The following is a 21,099-nucleotide window of genomic DNA, read 5'->3' on the forward strand; positions in this document are numbered from 1 at the left end:
AGAATCATTTCTGTCTGTCCTGATTTCTCTGTCTTAGCATCTGTCATGAGCAGATAGTAAGCGTCTGTGTCCAAATGATACATATTAAGGGACAAGTGTGTTCAAACGTTAGAATAGTCCCACTAACGGGAGGCTGAGAAACGCTGATGGCACAGATGAGCAGCGCAGCACTCAGAGAGTCATTAAAAGTGAAGATCAACATAAAAATCTCCAACCTGCTTGCTTTACCCATGTCAAAGCCAGGATGAGATGTATTTAGGACATGACACACAGAGGCGAGAATGTGTATCTCCATCACTTCTGAGCAACTTCCTAGCAAAAAGTTCCGTGAGGACTTCCACCTCCTTATAGTCAAGGCTTTTCATCTATTATGAATTCTCAACTGACTTCTGGGGCAAACATCATAAAGCAATTTTATCTCCACTGAATATTTCACCATTCTAAATAGAAAGTCTTCCAGCCTCTTACCTTGCTACTGAAGTTGCCCTAAAGAAAAGTAACTCTAAACCAACATATGCAGGCTCCCATGAGTTAAAACACAAACCCCTTACAACCATGTTATATATAAAAAAATTCATCTTTTAACACCAAAAGCTGAAAAGCAGTTTTAAGAAGCCATCACAATGCCATCCCACACCGTGAGTTATTTAATTGCAATAGGAATACGTGTACCAAAAATCATTCCCTAATTAGCTTAAACCTAAAACAGCAGTTGTTAAATGTGTGATTGGTGCTGATGCAAGAGGGTGTGCTTTTGCCATTGTGCGGCAGGGGCTGTGATGGTGTTCAGGTTTTATTTTTAAAGTTTGGGTAATTATAACTTAAACTAACAGCAGGGGGAAATGAATCATTTATTTGTCTCTCTTATTACAGCTTCTCTCCCCAAAAGTGTTTCCTTTCTTGCTGCATTTACCTAGCTAGCAAGGTGTTACTCTGGGTCCTGAGGATGGAAGCATCTGGGATTTGATCACAAATTGTATAGTAAACATTCTGAGACAGGTGACTGCCACCCAAATTCATTATAAAGTGGAAAAAATGCACTCAATTAATTCAGTACGTTTGCCAGATATAAAACTTGAACAATCAACAAGACACAGTTTGGCACTGGAGGTAAAGTTCTGGACTGGATGTCAGAAAACCTGGATTTGAGCCCATCTCTGACAGTGACTAGCGGGGCACCTATGGCGCCCCCTAGCTCCCTGGATTCTCGGTTCTCTTTTATGCTCTCTCAGGTTGCTTGCAGCTCTGAGATGTAGAATTCCACATCAATAAAGAAGAGTGGAATGGTGTGAATATCATGAATATACAGCTACTTGTATAATCTACTGCTTTTCTCCAATTAGTACGAGCCATGCGTCAGCCTTAGACTTGGCTGGGATTTTGACTGATGAGGAAAGAGTTCTAGAAAGGAGAAGTGACTGGTTAATCATCACACTGTTGGTAAATGTGGTAGAGAGAGTACAAACCAGGGATTTCTACGTTAGGTGGGCTCAAATCCAGGTTTTCTGACATCCAGTCCAGAACTTTTCCTCCTATGCCAAACTGCTTCTTGTTGATTGTTCAAGTTTTATATCAAGCAAATGTACTGAATTAATTGATGCTAGGTTAACTAGGGCAATCTCTCCTTAGATTATGGAGACACCAAGTGACATTGAATTAAAGGCTTTACCAATGTATTTTCCAAAGGCTACTCATTATTCTTAGACTAGGGGACAGTATCTGGAATCCGGCAGTCTTAGTTCTGGTTCAGCATGATTTTGCCACACAATGCAGTACCTAGATGTCCTAGGTTTATCTTTGTTCAGAAAAGCTAGATTATGTAATGATTAAGAGTATGGGCTTGATACCAAGATTTGTATATGACTGTTCATAGCAGCTTAACTTGTAATAGCCAAAAACTGGAAACTTCCCCACTATTCATTAACAGGTAAATGGACAAATTGTGGTATATCCATACAATGAAACACTACTCAGTGGTTAAAAATGCATGAACTGTTGAGGTCTGCAACAACATGAATAAATCAGAAAATAATTATGCCAAGTGAAAGAAGCCAAACAAAAATAAAAAGTTCATCCTTTAGCATTCCATTTACATAAAATTGTAGAAAATGTAGGCTAATCTATAGCAACAGAATGCAGATCCTTGTTGCTTGGAGATGGGAGTCTGGGGAGGGATGAAAAAGAAGCAGCAGGAAGCTTTTGGGAGTGAGGGATATGTTCATTATCTTGATTGTGACGGTTTCATGGGTGTATATACATGTTAAAAGCTTTCAAATTATATACCTGAAATATGTGCAGTTTATTATATACCAGTTATACCTTATTTTAGCTGTTTCAAAAAGTAAACACCAGAAACACCAGACAGGGCTTAGAGTTGAAAAACCAGATGGGGCCATGTTGTGTTATTGTCGTTGTTATTATTGTCATCGGGTGCTGCTGCTGCTGACGGTGCGCACGGGTCTATGCTCCCTTATGATTCCATGCAGCTAGCCTGACATAGAGAGCTGGCTGGGCAGAAAAAAGACCTGGAATCAGACCAGTGAAGGCTAATCTCATTTTATTCCTGGCTCTGTGGGTTTCGCTACCCACTATCTGTGTAACCTTTGGTGAGTTACAAACATCATCTGAAAAAGAGTAGGGCGCCGGGCGCGGTGGCTCACGCCTGTAATCCCAGCACTTTGGGAGGCCAAGGTGGGCGGATCACAAGGTCAGGAGATCGAGACCATGGTGAGACCCCGTCTCTACTAAAAACACACATACAAAAAAGCCGGGCGCCGTGGCGGGCGCCTGTAGTCCCAGCTACTCGGGAGGCTGAGGCAGGAGAATGGCGGGAACCCGGGAGGCGGAGCTTGCAGTGAGCCGAGATAGCGCCACTGCACTCCAGCCTGGTGGACAGAGCGAAACTCCGTCTCAAAAAAAACAAACAAACAAACAAACAAACAAAAAGAGTAGGGCGGGAAATAACAATTCCTACATCATCAAGTTGCCTTGAGGATGAAATAAGTTAATGTTTGTTAGGTGCTTAATAAAAATTAACTTGTATTATTATTTTCCCAGAACACTGAGAAAGGATTCTGGTATTTTCTCTGGTTTTTTTTTTGACTGAGTCCCACTCACTCTGTTACCCAGGCTGGAATGCAATGGTGTGACCTCGGCCCACTGCAACCTCCACCTCCTGGGTTCAAGCAATTATCATGCCTCAGCCTCCCGAGTAGCTGGCATTACAGGCATGCACTACCACGCCTGACTACTTTTTGTATTTTTAGTAGTTTTGGGATTTCACCGTGTTGGCCATGCTGGTCTTGAACTCCTGACCTCAAGTGATCCGCATACCTCGGCCTCCCAAAGTGCTGGGATAATAGGCATGAGCCACGGAGCCCAGACAGGATTCTGTTTTACCTTTTGCATTGCATTTTGTTTTCATAAAATTTAAGTTCATCAGTCTATTTGAGGAATATTAATGTGAAGCAATTCATACAGGTTTCCAGATTGCTACTCAGCACCCTGTCTGGGAGCTTTTGTTCTGCCTACACTCTCTAAAATAGTAGCCCTTTCCCAGTCACTCTTTAGACCTTGCCCTGTTTTATCTTTCTTCATAACACTTACCACCACCTGAAATATTATATATTTACTTGTTTATTTGTTTACTCTCTGTATCCCTCCACTGGAACATAAGCTCGCTGAGGCTAGGGACTTCGTCTGATTAGCTCACTGAAACATAAAATTCACTCAGTTAGAGACAGGAGAATCGCTTGAACCTAGCAGGTGGAGGTTGCAGTGAGCTGAGATTGTACCATTGCACTCCAGCCTGGGCAACAAGAGTGAAACTCCGTAAAAAGAAAAAAAAAAAAAAATCCACTCAATTAGTATGTGTTGGGTGTTGAATAAATGAATGACTGCATTATCTTCAAGGGCCTTCCTTTGAGATGGTGGCAGTGTGGTGGTGGCCATTTTTATTATTGTCTTTGTGTGGTGCTATTGGTGATGGTGTCCACATGTTTATGCACCCCTATGATTCCATGCAGCTAGCCTAACACAGAAAGGTGGCTGGGCAGAAAAAAGACCTGAAATCAGTTATATCAGTGAAGTCCTAATCTCATGTTATTCCTGGCTCTGTGGGAGTAAGAGACTGCATAGGCTGAATAAGATATTTGAGAAAATAAGATCAGGGCCTGAGACTGTTCCTTAAATGATAAACAAAGAACAGAAATCTTAAGTCTTGGAAACTTGGAAACACGATGGCTCTGATGTGACTCATCCTCAGACCCTTTAAAAAAATAGTCAGTAAAAAAAAAAAAGACTGAAAGGAAGTTAAGTCCAGGGCAAAAAGTCATCCCAGGCCTCCAGTGGGCCTCTAAACTGCAGCCAAATTGTTCTGTTTTGGGTTACTCAAGACTTACCACAACTGTCATTTTTCCTTCTTTTTAATTTTGTGAATGCAAATTACATGCCTAAATCTCAAAGGAGCTAATTCTCGACCTGCTTCCAGTCACCTGCTTTGCCCTCCTGCTGTCACGTTTCCTATAGATGCTATTTCTTCAAGTTTGTTACTTTAGAAAAAATGTGAAAAGTACAATAATGCATCAAAACAATATTCTCTGGAACTTGTGCTTGGACCTAAAATTGTACTGCCATCAATCCTCATGTGAGTGTAATACACTCAGATGTAAACAGTCACTTAACTTATTCTACCTTGAACCTTCTCCTTAGCAATCTGCAAACAACGCTGTATAAATGAGTGGCAAATGCTTCAGTGCATACAAAAGACTTCGTGAGTTAGCATTTGTCATCTTTTATGTTTTAATTATCTCATTTGATTTCTTTATTGTTGCAATTACATTCTAATTTTGTGTGCAGACACTTCAGTGCCTCAGGCTAGATTAATCAATTAATATTAAAATTATTATTATACCGGTATAGATGCAAGTGGATAGGTGGCTAGCACAACTCCAGATCCACGCTGGATTCTGAATAAAGAAATTCTAGCTGTGGAAAAATACTTTAGACTACTTTGAAGTGAAAAATGAGACTCTTCCTAAAATCCTAAAGTAACAAAAGGGATTTGGATGGATTTTGTTTGTTTTGGTGCTATATCAACATTCATTGTTTGTTGCAAATATGTACATATCTTCAAGAGGGCAACAAGATTATCTGTTTTTTTTTTTTTTTTTTTTTTTTTTTTTAATGGCACTCAAGCTGAAATCATTAGGCAGTAGCCTTGATCAAAGGCTCTAGGTGAGCAGGGAGTTTTAGTAGGTTGTGAGAACATTAGGTTTCAGACAAAATGAGAAAACATACCTCCCAGCCATGAGATGACTTCCCGGTTCAATGCACGGGACTAACAGATTTTTCAGGAGTCTACGCATGCAATGCACACAGGCTCACAGCTCCCATGAGTGAAGGGCCAAACACAGAACTGCGCTAGTCCTTGGGGCTTTGCAAAAACCATGTGGTTAGATGGAAATAAAACAAGAAAGAAAGGGCCCTAGGTTCTTCATCAGTCTCAGGAAAGAATCCCTTCCTCCGGGTTACTGCTCCCCTACCACACTACCCCAAAACCCCAAAACGTACATTTACACACACACATATACACACACACGTACACACACACACATGCATACCATAAATAACATAGTATGTCATTGTCTGATATGCTATTTTCTTTGTCTGAACTTCTCTGTTATAATATCAGTATAGGCCAGGCACAGTAGCTCATGCCTGTAATCCCAGCACTTTGGGAGGCTGAGGCAGGCAGATCACTTGAAGTCAAAAGTTTGAGACCAGCCTGGTCAACATGGTGAAAGCCCGTTTCTACTAAGAATACAGAAATTAGCTGGATATGGTGGCGGGCACCTGTAATCCCAGCTGCTTGGGAGGCTGAGGCAGGAAAATCGCTTGAACCCAGCAGGGAGAGGTTGCAGTGAGCCGAGATTGTACCACTGCACTCCAGCCTGGGCGACAGAGCGAGACTCAGTCTTAAACAAATAAAAATAAAAATAAATAACTTCAGTGTGTAAGTTAAATCATACTTTTGGCCCTCGTTTGTTCTTCAAACCATGGAGGTGTTTGGTTCACACATTAAATTATAGGCTCTTAGAATATAGTAATAGCAATTGCTAATATTTATTGAGCTTTGCTATGGCCCCCCACAGTGTCTATTATCTCATTTAATCCTCACAGCAACCATATGAGGAAAGTGCCATAGCTATCCCCATTTTAAAGATAGAGAAAGTGAGGCACAGAGAGTTGATGGTACATGACCTGGTGAGGGATAGAACTGGGATTGAAAGTAGAGACAGGGTCTCATTCTGTTGCCCAGACTGGAGAGCAGTAGCATGATCTTGGCTCACTGCAACCTCTGCCTCCCAGGCTCAGGCGATTCTCCTGCCTCAGTCTCCTGAATAGCTGCGATTACAGGCACGTGCTACCATACCAGACTAATTTTTGTACTTTTAGTAGAGATGGGGTTTCATCATGTTGACCAGGCTAGTCTCAAACTCCTGACCTCAAATGATATGCTCACTTCGGCCTCCCAAAGTGCTGGGACTACAGGCGTGAGCCACCACACCCAGCCCTACTAATTAGAGTTTTAACACATCTCGTGAGTAAATGCATGCTCTGTTACGGTCCTGGGAGAGTTGAGGCAGATCTGGTAGCTCCTCAAAACCATCACTCCAGAGCCATGGAGTAAATCTTACACCCTGACATGGGTTGAATTGTGTTCTCCTAAAAGATATGTTGACATTCTAACACCTGGTACTTGTGAATGTGACCTTATTTGGAAATAGCGTCTTTACAGATAGAGTCAATTTAAAACAAGTCATTAGGTTAGGTCCTAATCTAATTTGACTGGTGACTTTATAAGAAGAGAAGAGCCCCAGAGACTGACCTGGACAAAAGAAAGACAATGTGAACACATAGAGAGAGACAGCCATGGGATGACAGGGTCAGAGATTGGAGTGATGCATTTTTGAGCCCAGTTAACACCAAGGATTGCCAACTGCTGCCAGAAGCTGGAAGACAGGTTCTCCCCTAGAGCCTGCCAAAAAAGCATGGCACCACCAACACCTTGATTTGGGACTTCGAGACTCCAGAACTATCAGAGAACAAATTGATGTTGTTTTATGTCATGTAGTTTGTGGTACTTTGTTACAGCAACTCTAGGAAATGAATACACACAACAAACTGCATTTTCCCTTCCCATATGGACCAAAGAGTAAATATCCTCTCAGCCAAACTCTTCCCCATCTAAAGGCAGGCAAATCACCCTCCTTCTTTTAGCTCCTTGAATAGGGCTCATACCCTGAGTAGAGAATTGTCCACCTGTACAGGGGCCTGAGCAGATGTGGGCTGATGTAGTGTATGTAGGGGCTGTCTTCAGGAGGCTGTGGTTTTCTAGGGAACACAGCTCAAGTCCAATAGGACACCCAAGAGTTGACACTGCTGGTCCCATTCTTGCTTCATCCATATCCCCAAAGAGGGAAACGCCTGGACATCGTGGGAACATGAAGACATTAAGGTGCGAGCCCAGGTCAGATAACAAAGAGATAACAAGAAGAATCACCCTGGTGAGTTCCATTATATTAAATAGTCATCAGTTCTATCTTATATTAAATAGTCATCAGTTCTATCTGATCTGTTTGCTGCCTTTGTGTCCGTCTTCTAGTTTCTCCTCGTTTTGGTGTCATTTGGATCCTCACGTTACGATTATATGGAGATTGGTTTTTAAATTATCCCTTTAAACATCTAATTTATTAAATATGTCATTTTCCATGAACATTTTAATTTATATAATCATTCTTCTGTATGCAGATATTTGCAGGATAGTTAAAGCATAAAACTTACCATTGAATTTCCAACACTAAGAAAAATGTGAAACCATTACTTCACCAAGATTTGGAATAAGTCTGGGTGCAGTGGCTTATGCCTGTAATCCCAGCACTTTGGGAGGGTGAGGCAGGGGGATAACCTGAGGTCGGGGGTTCAAGACCAGCCTGGCCAACATGGCTAAACCCCATCTCTACTAAAATTACAAAAATTAGCCAGGCTTGGTGGCACATATCTGTAATCCCAGCTACTTGGGAGGCTGAGGCAGTAGAATCACTTGACCTCAGGAGGCGGCCGTTGCAGTAAGCCAAGATGGTGCCACTGCACTCCAGCTTACATGACAGAGTTAGACTCAATCTCAAAAAAAAAAAAAAAAAAAAAAAAAAAAAGAAAGAAAGAAAGAAAGATTTGGAATAAATTAAATGCTGGCTATATAGTTAGATATATAATAGCAAAGGTAAAGATTCTAAGCTCCATAACCAAGTCAATTGTTTAACTTACTGAACCTCAGTTTCTTCATATATAAAATAGGGTAAAGCAGCAGCTTCTACTTCTTAGGATTACTCTATGAATCAATGAGATAATGCAAACAAAAGCTTAGGAAACCACTGAAATCATTCGGAATTAAAAGAAAGATATTGTTTAAGGGGTTAGAATTGTTTAGCTTAAGAGAGAAGAATAAACAATGATTTAATGTGTCTTTGTGTATACAAACAATAACTAGAATGATCTAAGATTGAAGATTTCTTGACAAGATTATTCAAGAATAAGCAGACTTATAAGTAGAAGGAGTTCGGTTTTTTTTTTAAAAGCCTATATATTAAGTAAACATTGGAAGTAGATAACAAGGAACACTTAATGATTTTTTTTTTTTTTTTTTTTTTTTTTTTTTGAGACGGAGTCTCACTCTTTCACCCAGGCTGGAGTGCAGTGGTGCGATCTCAGCTTGCTGCAAGCTCCACCTCCTGGGTTTACACCATTCTCCTGACTCAGCCTCCTGAGTAGCTGAATGATTTTTATCCTTGGAGATATTTGGGAATAGCATTGGCCATACTTGCTATCTTGGAGGGCTTACATATTTACCAGCATAGAGAAAGGCTGATGAGTGAGAGATTTTTTCCAAATTCCTTCCTAGACTAGGATTCTAGGACCAAATCTGTCAGTCTCTTCTTGTGAGATCCAGGTGAAATCAAGCTACATTCATGGGCTTCACTGTTTCTCTCCAAAGATATAAAGTGGTAATGGCCTCAGTAGCAGGCAGGAGAAACAGGTTATTGAAGCAAAGTCGTTGTCTAGAGTTGTGGTCCTCAGAACTGAATGTGCATCAGAATAATTTGGAAGACTTATTTAACACAGATTTTGGGTCCTACCTCCAGAGTTTCTGATTCAGTAGGTTTTGGGTGGGCCTGAGAATCTGCTTTTCTAATATATTACTAGATGATGCTGATACCGCTGGCCTGAGATCATACTCTTGGAACCACCAGTCTACAGAGGAAGAGATGCTGACAGTGGAAGACTCTTATTACCTTAGTGAAATCTGAATGCCAAGGTATTGGCCTGGGTCTCAGCTGGCTGAACCTCCCAGCTGTGAGATGTTGAGACCACAATTGAAACGCAGGTTAAGCCTTTTCCTCAGCACACATTTGCCATCCTCTGCTTGCCTGCACTAACAGAAAGAATACGAGGACAATTCAGGGCGTACACTCCCTTCCTTTTTTACTTACGTGAATGTTTGTGTGATTCTGCTTTGTGACTATCACTGCTGTTTAATTAAAGGCCCTGGATGCTGACGTGAGCAGTCCTCCCATTTATCATCTACTCATTCACCCATCAATCCAGACTTAAAAAATGTATTTGCTATTTACATATGCAGTGCCCTACGGTATGAGCTTACTTCGACTGCACCTCCAGTTTTCTCCTGGATTTATTTTGGGTCTCTGGACATTTATATTAACTTGCCACGATAGCGACTGCTGACCTCTTTCTTTGCGTAACAGAGCCCCCTGAATTTAACTGGACACATAGCTATTGTCCTTATAACTAGAGTTGCCAACTTTCCCTGCAGGTAGGTATGACCATGAGACTGAACTTAGGCTAAAAGGAGATGAACCAAAATAATGTATGTAACTTTTGGGTTATCTTCTTGAAGGAGAAAGATACTTCCCCAAACTTCCTTTACCTCCTTCTCACTCTCTGAAAAGTGACAATAGCTGGAGAAATACCAGAAGCCACTTGTTAAGGATAGCACTGGACCACTCTCTTCCAGGTTACTATGCGACAGAAAAGCAAATTTCTATCTTAAGCCACTATATTTAAGGCCTCTTTGTTATAGAAACTTAGCCTTTACCTTGACCACTAAAATTGCCTACATGGCTGTCCTGTGCATTTGTCACTTTCTTCTTCTTTTGTCACCTCCTTCTCCTTCTTCTTCTTCTTCCAGAGTTGTGCTCTTGTTGCCCCAGGTTCAACAGGTTCAAGTGATTCTCTTGCCTCAGCTTCCCTGAGTAGCTGGGACTACAGGCATGGGCCACCAAGTCCAACTACTTTTTGTATTTTTAGTAGAGATGGGGTTTTACCATGTTGATCAGGCCAATCTTGAACTCCTGACCTCAGTTGATCTGCCCATCTTGGCCTCCCAAAATGTTGGGATTACAGCCATGAGCCACTGTGCCCGGCCCATTTGTCACCTTTCTGGATTCAAGATTCAGCTGAAACTTCTAGATTCATGGTACTCATACACCATTTTAGATTCATGGTACCCATACACCCTTTCTCCTACTGAATTACTTGCCAACTGGCCTTGAATTGATGTATATTTCCACCCCTTCTAACCAGTTAGAGTCTTGGATTCAGGCTCCTGTGCTCTCCTCTGCAGTGATTCACCATCTAGGATAAAATGGGATAACTTTCTGGGGACCAAGTTGACGCTGTGGGGCAGGTGTGGCTGGCAGTGCTGTATGCAAATCTGTTATAACAGCACAAAGACAATGATTATCCATGTACTGGTGTAATTGTTTGAAGACCTAGCCTCAGCTCTTTTGAACTTCTCTTTCTTTCCATATATTCCCAAAGAGGTTCTCCACATACCGAAAAAAATTCTCTTGGCCAGCGCAGTGGCTCACATCTCTAATCTCAGCATTTCGGGAGGCCAAGGTGGGAGAACTGCTTGAGCCCAGGAGTTCGAGACCAGCCTGGGTAATAGAGCAAGACCCCGTCTCCACAATAATTCCCCCAAATTAGCCAGGTGTCAGGGCATACACCTGTAGTCTTAGCTACTCAGAAGGCCTGGGTGGGAGGATTGCTTGAGCCAAGGAGGTCAAGGCTGCAGTGTGCCATGATTGCACCAGGTTCACTCCAGCCTGGGTGACACAGCAAGATACCCGTCTCAAAAAACAAACAAAAAAAAGTTCTTTCTGTTTACAGACAGTGATTGGAGATTAACTAAGATATTGCAGTATTTGGGGGATAAAATATTTTATTTTTTAAAAAAGTGGTGCGAAAAAATTGTGTAGACAATAGCCATGCTGTTGTCTCAAAAGACTGTCATTTGCAGTAACATCTTAAAACAATGGTTATGCAAGCAGGAAGTGCCATGAAGGCATTCACAGAAAATCAAAATGATTATTTCTGACAAACTTGAATGAAGGAGCAATCTTAGTAGAGGCTGATCAGTTAGAAACTATTCCAGAATATTATCTGGGGGTGCTGAGTATATTTTTCTAAACTAAGATAACACAGTGAAGAAGTTCCAGGCTTTGGCTGTGAATAAATAGTACTCAAAAGAGGTGAGATTGGCAGCTATTGAAGTGGTGTGACTGAGGAACAATGAGTCATTTGTTCTTCGCATTTGTCTGTTTCAACCCTGAGAGTCACCTTGTTGTTGCGTCTTCCTTGGATTAAACCATGGTCCTTCAAGTTCTTCCAATAAAGGGCCAATGCATCATCTGAGGATATTTGAGAGCTTATAGTTCCTCTCCCTGGGAAATTTAATCACCATCACTGCCAATAAATCCACATCAAATTTCTGTAATGAATAGTTTGAAGGACTGGGGTGTCTGGAGTCAGGTGCTCCAAAGCAGAGGACAGACAGAGACTTGGGTGCATGTGACTTACTAGATAAACACTCTCAAAGCAAGGGAGTAGGTAGGAGGAGTAGGTTAGGGCAAGAGAAGAGGCTACACCAAGGATGAGATCTCAGTTGGATTCTAGCTTCAGCCTAACCACATGGGGAATCTCTGAAGCATCAATTGCTTCTCAGAGTTGGTCCCAGCTTTAGGCAAGGGGTCCCTCCTTTTGTTCCTGTGTGCCAGTTGGTCATGCATTGGCTGTGAGCCATCTTGGGTGAGGGGAATGGGAGGTAAAGGGTGGAACATGAAGTCCCAAATGGAACTGATCCTGCTTTGCTTAGCATAGTTCTCTAAAGTAGTGCTTCTCAAACTTTGCCGCACATTGGAATTGTCTGGAGATCTTTGACAAAACACCAATGCCTTGCTCCTACACTCAGACATTCTGATTTAAGGAGATTTTGCCTGAACCACCTCACTTCCCTCTCTTCTCCTTCAAGACTCATGTGTCCTTCCTCAGTGTAACCTTTCTTTAGTCCTGCCTTGGCGCCTTTGCCTGTCTCTGTTATAGAATCGAACACCCTCTATTGAATTTCCCTGTCCACGCATCTGCCTTGCTCAGGGGGCTGGGTTCTCCCTTTGAGAATATGAGTAGAGCTTTAATTTTCTCTCGGTCCTGCCCCCTACCACGGTGCCTGCCACGTAGGACAACTTCAGGGCTCATCACATGAATGGATGGATGGATGGATGGGTGAGTGGGTGGATGGATGGATGGATGGATGGATGGATGGAATGAATTGCAATTTTCAAGTAAGTTGCACAGATGCAAATACTCTGTGAACTCGGAAGAGGAAGCAATCCTTCAGGGCTGGAGCAGGCTTTGAGGAAAAGGTAGAAATCAAACCAGGATTCTGAAGATAAAAGAAAGACAAATCCCTGTCATGCCCTAGTTTCTAGGACTACCTAGAACCCTAGAGGTTAATTTCAAGCCAGTCCCATTCGTAGGTAGTGGGATGAATGTTGAACGCACCGGGCATTTTGAGGGATTTCATTCAGCAGCCTGCCATAAGGACCAACTATGGTTTCTAACACACGCAGCGAAAACAGCTTTGGAAAGAGATCTTGCCCTTCTCCCATGGTTGTTTGAAGATGATTGCTCATCCTTCAGCAGGCCTTTCTCTCACGAGGTGTCTGCCACATCTCTTGTTCTATGTGTTAATGAGCCCTGGGTGAAATCGGGGGACATGCAGCGACTGGCATGATCAAACTGGGATGATGGATAGCTGTGCTGCCCCTCCTATTCTGAGTCTGACAGAGGGGCTCCATGGCTTATTCAGAGTGGTTATGCCAGAAATTGAATGTGAGCCGACAACCTGGCTGCCATTCAAAACAGGTGAGAGAGAAACGATGCTGGTGGCAGAGCAAGAGACACCCACGGTCAGCAGTCGGAGGTGCAGCCGTCTTAACTCTGTGCAGTGCTAACCTACTGGGAGGATAATTCCTCTTAGACTCTCATGAAACAGCAGGGGCTGAGCTTGTCCTGTTCCTGTGCAGAAAGGTTATGTCTATCTTTTTATAGGTGGACATCAGGATGCCTCTAGGTTTGCTCTTCAGCAGACTGCATTCTATAAAAACACTTCAGATTCTCAAATGGTCCTGAGCCCCAGGCATTGTCATCACGGGCATGTGAATTCTTTTTTGGTGTATGCATGCATGGTACCTATGCTGTTTAAAGTTGCTATAGTGTTTAAAGGCCCAGATTCTGGAATTAGATAGGCTTGGATTCTAATCCTGGCTGTGTGACTTTAAGCAAATAACTGAGTTTCCTCGAGCTCCAGTTTTATAATCCACAAAATGGGAGTACTAATAGTACCTTCTTGATTGGCTTAATGTGGCAACTCAGATGATCCATGAAAAGCACTTAGAGTTGTTCCTACAATACAAGAGATTTTTTAATGCTTATACAGTATTATTGTTGTTGTTAATCTTTCAAAATTGATCATCTTTGCAAGCCTATGCAAGAAAGTGTGCTAGACATTGAAGATACAAAGACAGAGAAAACCTAGACCCAAAGTCTAGACAGGCAGATATCCTCATGAAGCACTAAACTGAAGTCCCTTTTGGCACTGGGTCACCATACTCTATATTGCACCTTTATATGAATTAGAAAAATAGATGCTCCCTTCTGCCACTGGCCTGGATTTTAGACCCTTGCCCTCTAGGCTAGGTGTCCTTGTTCAGCAAACAATCTGAGTAACTGTGCATGATGACCCAATGTGATATGTGCTGTGCCAGCAGCATTAGCAAAGTTGTGATTACTGTATTGTTTGTGGAAAAGTGAAATAAATCTTTACAGAGAAGGTGACATCTGAGCTGGATCTTAAGCAATTGACTAGATTTAACAAGGCTTGCAGGAGCTGGCCAAAATGAGAGCTAAACAAAGGCACAGCGGCATGAAAAGAGTTGGTAACTTCAAAGACGAGAAGGCCAGGCAGGACCAGCACAAGTAGAGACTTCAATGCTGCACAAAAGAGATTGGTCTTTTGTCTGTAAGTGCTGTGAGCTCATGATCAGCTCTGCTTGAGCACAGCATCTGCTAGATATTTGTAAGACAGTTTGTAAACAGATAATCAGAAGAGAAAGTCACTCTATAAATCCTGATGGGAGGAATGAGGGTCCATACCAGATTGTGATGGAGAAGCTGCCAAAGCCAGAAATGCTACAAAGGCAGAATCTTCAGGACTTGATGGCCAGCTTTCTAAGGGGACAAGGATATGAGTCAGGAGGCTTGGTGAATGTTGATGTTGTGAGACAGTGTGGAGCAGGTGGAGCCTGGACTGTGGACAATAACACAGGTTGGAAGAATAAGGAATTCGAAGTACCTGTAGGGTATCCAAACATAGATATGGATCTAGAATTCAGGTGAAGAATCAAGTTACAGATTTGGAAGTCACTGGTTAACAGGGTAGAACTGAAGCCACGGGAATTGACAAGATTCCCCAGAGAGGGTATATAACCAGAAGAGAAGAGGATCTAAGACAAAATCTTAGGAAATGTAAACAAAGGGCTGAGAGAAAAGACAAGAGTCAAAGGAAAAAAGATGTGAAACCCAAAAGGTGGAGAAGATCCAAGAGAGAGACTGGAAAGAATGAAGGCATCGATGGTAGCTATAATTCTAGAAGAGGAAGAAGTCAGGGCATTGGGCCATTAGCTGCACAGAGTTCCATCTAGTAGTAAGAGGTCTGAGAGGCAGCATTTAGGGGTTCAGAGGGGACACAACCAAAGAAGCTTCAGGAGCGAGGTAAAGGCAAAAGCCACACTGCAGAGGGGATTGCATGTGAATTTAAAGGAAGAATGCGGAAGAAGGATTATAGACTATTTTCAAAGGTATTAGTGAAGAAAGGAAAAGAGATAGGTGATAACGGCTTGAGGGTCAGGCAGGGTTCACGTTAGGATGGACAGTGGAGTGGCGGAGTTTGAAGATACATGAGAGAGAGGCCCCTGAAAATGCTTTTTTTTTTTTTTTCTTCTTTCTATTTTTGCTTTGGGTTGCAGGGAACTGGGAGAACCTTTTTTGGGGAGCAGAGAAATGGGAGCTCCCAGGCCATTTTGTTCTCTGATACTTCATGTTATTCACCTTTGGAGTTGAATTCTGGGCTTTCTGTAATATCAATGTAAACTGCAAGAAGGGAAACTATTTTTAAGTTTTACTAGTGGAATTGCATTTAGTCACCAACCAAATCCAGGACCTTTGAAATAAAATATGAATTCCACATAACAAGAGGAGTGGAGAAAATGTACCAATATTTACTGCAAATCTGCTAAATCCCACACCATGGGTTAGAAGTTTTATGTACATCATCTAATATAATCTTCACAATTGCTATATGATATAGAAAGTATTCTCTTAGAACAGTTTCTTACCTTAGAAAGACATTAAGTTATTAAAATTTTATCCAACTTTTTGTGTGTATGCCATACGAAAGAGTGTTCATAGGTTTAATGAAATGATGAACAGGGTCCAAAATATTAAGACTTGTTGACCTAGATGACCAATATATTTATAACCTAGAGGAAAACGATGGCAGAAAAAAATTTACTTTGAACCTATAGCTAATATCACAACATAACCATGTTGAATCAACAAGTCAGTTTAGCCCTCAACCGAAAGGTGATAAAGTTGTTGGGAGACATTTTTCTTGAAGTTTGCATTGCACATTTCCTATGAGACATTTGATTGTACATAAAATACAAATGACATCTGCTGTGTGTGCATTTTAGCAGCTACTGCCAGGGAAGCATATGCCAGGATAAATAAGAAACTTAGGTGATGGATCTGAATGTGAATCAAAACCAGAAAAACAATCCATGCTGGCATAATGAGCTTCTCACAGATGATTTCTGTCATAAATGGTATGTACTGAGGGGTAATGCTAATGAAATGACTTGAAAATATGTCTATTTTCATTATGATCATCAATTTGCAATACAAATACGTAAGAAAAACCACTTCTTCATTTTAAAGATGGGTCCAAATGAGTATAAGCAACTGCCAAAAATGATTACTTACTATAGTTTAAAATTTTAAATCTCATTGTATATCTCATTAAGAGTTCATGGAAATTAGTGCACTGCCAAAAGATTGGCAAATCAGTGTCAATAGAAAATTTAACCAGTTTGGGATGGTTGCTTGTAGAAACACATAAAAACCAATAATAAAGCTTGAATTGTTGTTTGCATATACTTTAAGTAACCTAAATATAATTACAAATTAACACATGTTGGCACATGTGTGGACACACACGTTTATCTGTACCTACATGTAAATATATTTATGTATACATGTATTTACATATATACACATGTATTATCTAGAAACACATATTCTCAGCAGTTTATAAAGTAGGTCAATTTAGCCTTAAAGGCAAATATTTTGTATAATCTAAACTACTGCCTCCAAAACTTACCCCAATACAACAGCAACAAAAAGCACAGTTTGTATTTGGAGATTACGACTTTCAAGATTGAATTAGCAAATTAAAGTGTTTGATGTTCAGTTTACTTTGGAATGTTACCTTATTACCATGAACAGAAGCTCTTCATTATCCAAACCTCCACCTTTATGGTGGTGTTTAGAGAGGCAAACAATCATTGTAACATCAACATGTGACACATGAACCTACTGCTTATAAAATTAGTCATCATCTCTCTCACTTCCTTACACTACTGCCTCTTCAGGCCTATCCTGTCTTTGAAGATCAGTTCCTCATTCATGTCTAATGTTACTTGACAACACAATGAAAATCAATTGCAAACAGAAAGAGCAAATCTGGTGAAGAATGCACAATTTCTTGAAGTTAGTGAAAATGATGGGGAGAACAGCAAAACCAGTGAATCATGAGCTTCTGAAAGAGATTCATTTGTAACTGAAAAGGAAAAAAAAAGAATTGGCAAAGATAATGATAAGATAGAGGCTTCCATGGGACTAATTTTAATATCAAAGTATTGGTATTAAGAAACTGGAGGGGGTTCTCATAAAATCTTGCAAATGCGATTCTCTTTTGGATCATGCTGCAGAAGTCATACATGATGTCAAGGATGTTGCATTGTGCTATCATAATATTTGTTGCAAAATTGTTTTTAGTGAATATTTTGTGTTCTATGTATTATAGTAATATTTTATCCTAAATTTCATTAAATAGAGGATGAGATAAACTTACATAGATTCATTGTTCAAAGCAAATTCTCAATCATTCTTTTTTTTACTATTTATTATTAAAGCATAGGTCCTTTGGAGTAGATTCATTTCCATGACCTTTGATAAGGACTTGTCTGTCATATCCAGACCCCTGTCTCCTCTCATCTCTTCTAGCTTGGGCACATCCTTAGTCTCCTTTGCATTAACTTTCGAGTTACTGGAAGTCTCTGTAACTATTCCTAGCTGCAGAGGCAATAGATTTATGGAGGAAGGCTCCGTTTCTATTTTTGTAATCAAAATTGCATGGCGGATTTTTGCAATCAGAATTATGGCAGATTACATATCTCCTGACATACTGTCTCGTAGAAAACATTCAGTAAGTATTTACTAAAGGAATATAGTTCTTTCAATTTACTCCAGGGTCTGATGCAGAGTTCTAGGAATAGGGTGGGTTGTGGGAGGAGGTGCTATTCCTTTTAATTCCTGTACCCTGACTCCAAAGGCAATGCCAATCTTAATAGACAATGGTCTCAGTGGATAATGTATACCTCATCAGAACTGCAGATAATTTATTCATAGAATTAGTGAATTAGTAAGCAACTAGTAAGTCCATCAGGTCTACTTAGAAGGTATTTACTTCCATACTCCTTTTTACCACCCACTGACTAGGAGTGCACATTATTGAAAATGAACGGGTAAAGGATAGTAGGAGGAGTGAAAAATCGAAAGTTGAAGTCAATGCATGGAGAATCAGCTAGGAGACATATGTTCTTGTTTCCATCTCCATGTTTATGGATGTCACTTCTAAACACCATCTAGCTATTCCATGCATATTCAAATTCTCATTTTAGGTTAGGATGAGAACTTTGCTTTATTCCTTTATGGATGCTGATGGCTCTGCACAAGCTAACTCACATGCCCTCGCTTTATTTTCCCTGGGCTCCAGCACCATACACTGCATGCAGTTCTCTAAAGCCAATATTATTAATGTGTACTGGTCTATGTAAAATAAGACAGGGCTATGAATAATTTTATATGCTTTTACTAAACATTACTCCCAATACTTCAGTCACAATTATGAAGTCTTAGAGTCATTTTTTATTTTAATTTTCCCATTTAATGAATGAGGAAGCAAGATCTTGCAAGGAGAAGAGTCCTTTGTGAGGTCATATTGCCAATAAAAGTCAACCCAGAAATTAGAACCCAGGGATCCCAACTCCCTATTCAATGTTCTGCAAATGACATGAGGTATTCCTTATCAAAGTTCTCTGCTTTATAGTTCCACAAAGCAAAGTGTATCATCTCCTTTTGATACTTGTTTTTACTGTGACTTTGTGATTTGGATAGTGCAGGTGCCATCATTCTTATTTGCAGATGTGGAGAATGAATCTCAGAGAGGGTAAGGGCCCTTTTCACAAGGTTTGCTGGCACTAGAGCCAGACAACACTGAGATGCAATACACAGCAATGCATGGACCAGCCTGCTTGCCTGCCTACTTCCCTCCCTCCCTGTCTTCCTTTCCTTCTTCCTTCCTTCCTTCCTTCCTTCCTTCCTTCCTTCCTTCCTTCCTTCCTTCTTCCTTCCTTCCTTCCTTCCTTCCTTCCTTCCTTCCCTCCCTCCCTCCCTCCTTCCTTCCTTCCCCCTTTTTCCTTCCTTCTTTCCTTTTCTCCTTCTTTCTTCCTCCTTTCCCTCCTCCCTCCCCTCCTTTCCTCCCTCTCTCCCTTCCTTCCTTCTTCCTCTGTCTTCCTTCCTTCCTTCCTTTCCTTCCCCTTCTTCCTTCCTTCCTTCCTCCTTTCGCTCCTCCCTCCCTCTCCTTCCTTTCTTTCTTCCTCCCTTCCTTCTCCCTCCTTCCCTCCCTCCCTCTCTCCTTCCCTTCTTCCTTCCTTTCTTCCTTCTTTCCTTTCTTCTTCCTTCCTTCCTTCTTCCGCCCTCCCTTTCCTCCTCCTCCATCCCTTCTCCTTCTTCCTTCCTTCCTTCCTTCCTTCCTTCCTTCCTTCCTTCTTTCCTTTCTTCTTCCTTCATTCCTTCTTCCTTCCTTCTTCCTCCCTCCCTTCCTCCTTCCTCCCTCCCTTCTTCCTTCCTTCCTTCCTTCCCTCCAGCATGGGTAGGATGTCAGTCTTTTTCATTTCTGTGTGCCCTGCACACCCAGCCCTGTGCCCAGCATTGGCATATACTCATTAGGTATCAAATTTATTCTCCAGAAAGCTGAGTGTGAAATGCCTGTGCCGGTTCCTAACAAAGTGGTCAAGAACATGAACTTTGGACCTGATCTAAAAAATAACTTGGCCATTTTCTTTCTAGTTGTGTGATCATGGCAGGGCAGGGATAGAGTGAAGCAAGTGACAAGCTTAGGGTGCTTGGTTTAAGGAGGTGCCCATTCCCAGGTGCACTGCACTAACCTGAGAACGGGCACGTCCTGAAAGTCTGCACCCTATGTGCCTCATTTGTCTCACCCTAGTCCTGGGTCTGAACTGGGGACAAGTGCCTTCATTCTCTAAACTTCATGTATCAAGCAAGGGTAGCAGTACCAAACTCAAATGCCAAACTCATTCTGGCATATAAGTCAAAAGACTGACTTATAGCTAAATGAGATGTTTGCTGACTTACAGCTAAATGAGATGTTTTGTACAGTGTTTGAAACAGGATTAATCACTCAAAAGTGGTAGCAGTTATTATTAGGGGTTCTATTTTCCAGCCCCTTGAATTTTACAGCATAATCCCCACCCATCCCCCAAAGCGGCTTGACATAATAATGCACACCTTCTTACAGCTACTTTCTTCCTTTTGTTTATTTTGCTCTTTCTTTACCTTGGCCTGACCTTGGCCTTGTTCAAAGGGGTACTTTGATAATGACAGTACTTTTACATTCACTATAATTCTGCAATTTATCAATTATAATGTAGATAAACATTTATTTCAATATTGCATTCTGCCTCACTCCTTATAGTGCCTGGCAGGGAAAATAGGAATAGGAAGAGAAGCGAAAACGTGATAATGAATGGATTACCATTAATGAAGAGATAATGAAAAACATTCATTAACATCACTGCAAAGTCAGACTCCTTGACAGTTTATTTCAGATGACAGATTTTTAAAAGTTCTTAATCTGCTCTGTTAAACTGATGAGTGATTCACACTGGGGAAGAAAGAAGCAGTTTAAGTTTCACAATGCTAACGGTACGAAATGTTCCCTCCATGTGGATTTTGAGTCTTCTACAATTTATTGGAAATTTTCACAGGTTTATGAGTATAAAACACTTTATGCTTCACTGTACTCATTGTCAGCTAAATTGGAGGCAGGACAAAAACAAATTTAGTTATTCTCTTTATCTCTCCTCTTTCGTTCACCATCCATTAAGCTTATTTGGAAACATTCAGCAAATTTGAGCAGATATTTATCTGTTAACAATAACAACAGCAATAATAATAATGCCAATGTTTCTTGAGCAAATAATGTGTTTCAGGCAAAATATTTACATGTTAGTTTCTCTCTTTTTGATAATTATCCTT

At 41.0% G+C, this 21,099-nt stretch overlaps 1 protein-coding gene across 1 annotated transcript in view; it reads right to left on the reverse strand.

Annotated features, from left to right (window-relative positions):
* Positions 1 to 6,292: 6,292 nt before the first annotated feature.
* LOC104657356 (phosphatase and actin regulator 1-like) overlaps positions 6,293 to 21,099 on the reverse strand; it is a 224,333-nt gene continuing 209,526 nt past the window's right edge. Inside the window, exon 4 of the mRNA XM_030928571.1 lies at positions 6,293 to 7,488. Coding sequence (XP_030784431.1) covers positions 7,229 to 7,488 — 260 coding nt within the window. The 3' untranslated portion in view covers positions 6,293 to 7,228. The remainder of the gene's footprint in view (positions 7,489 to 21,099) is intronic.

The sequence above is a fragment of the Rhinopithecus roxellana genome, chromosome 4 (genome assembly GCF_007565055.1).
Source record: "Rhinopithecus roxellana isolate Shanxi Qingling chromosome 4, ASM756505v1, whole genome shotgun sequence".
Lineage (NCBI taxonomy): Eukaryota > Metazoa > Chordata > Mammalia > Primates > Cercopithecidae > Rhinopithecus > Rhinopithecus roxellana.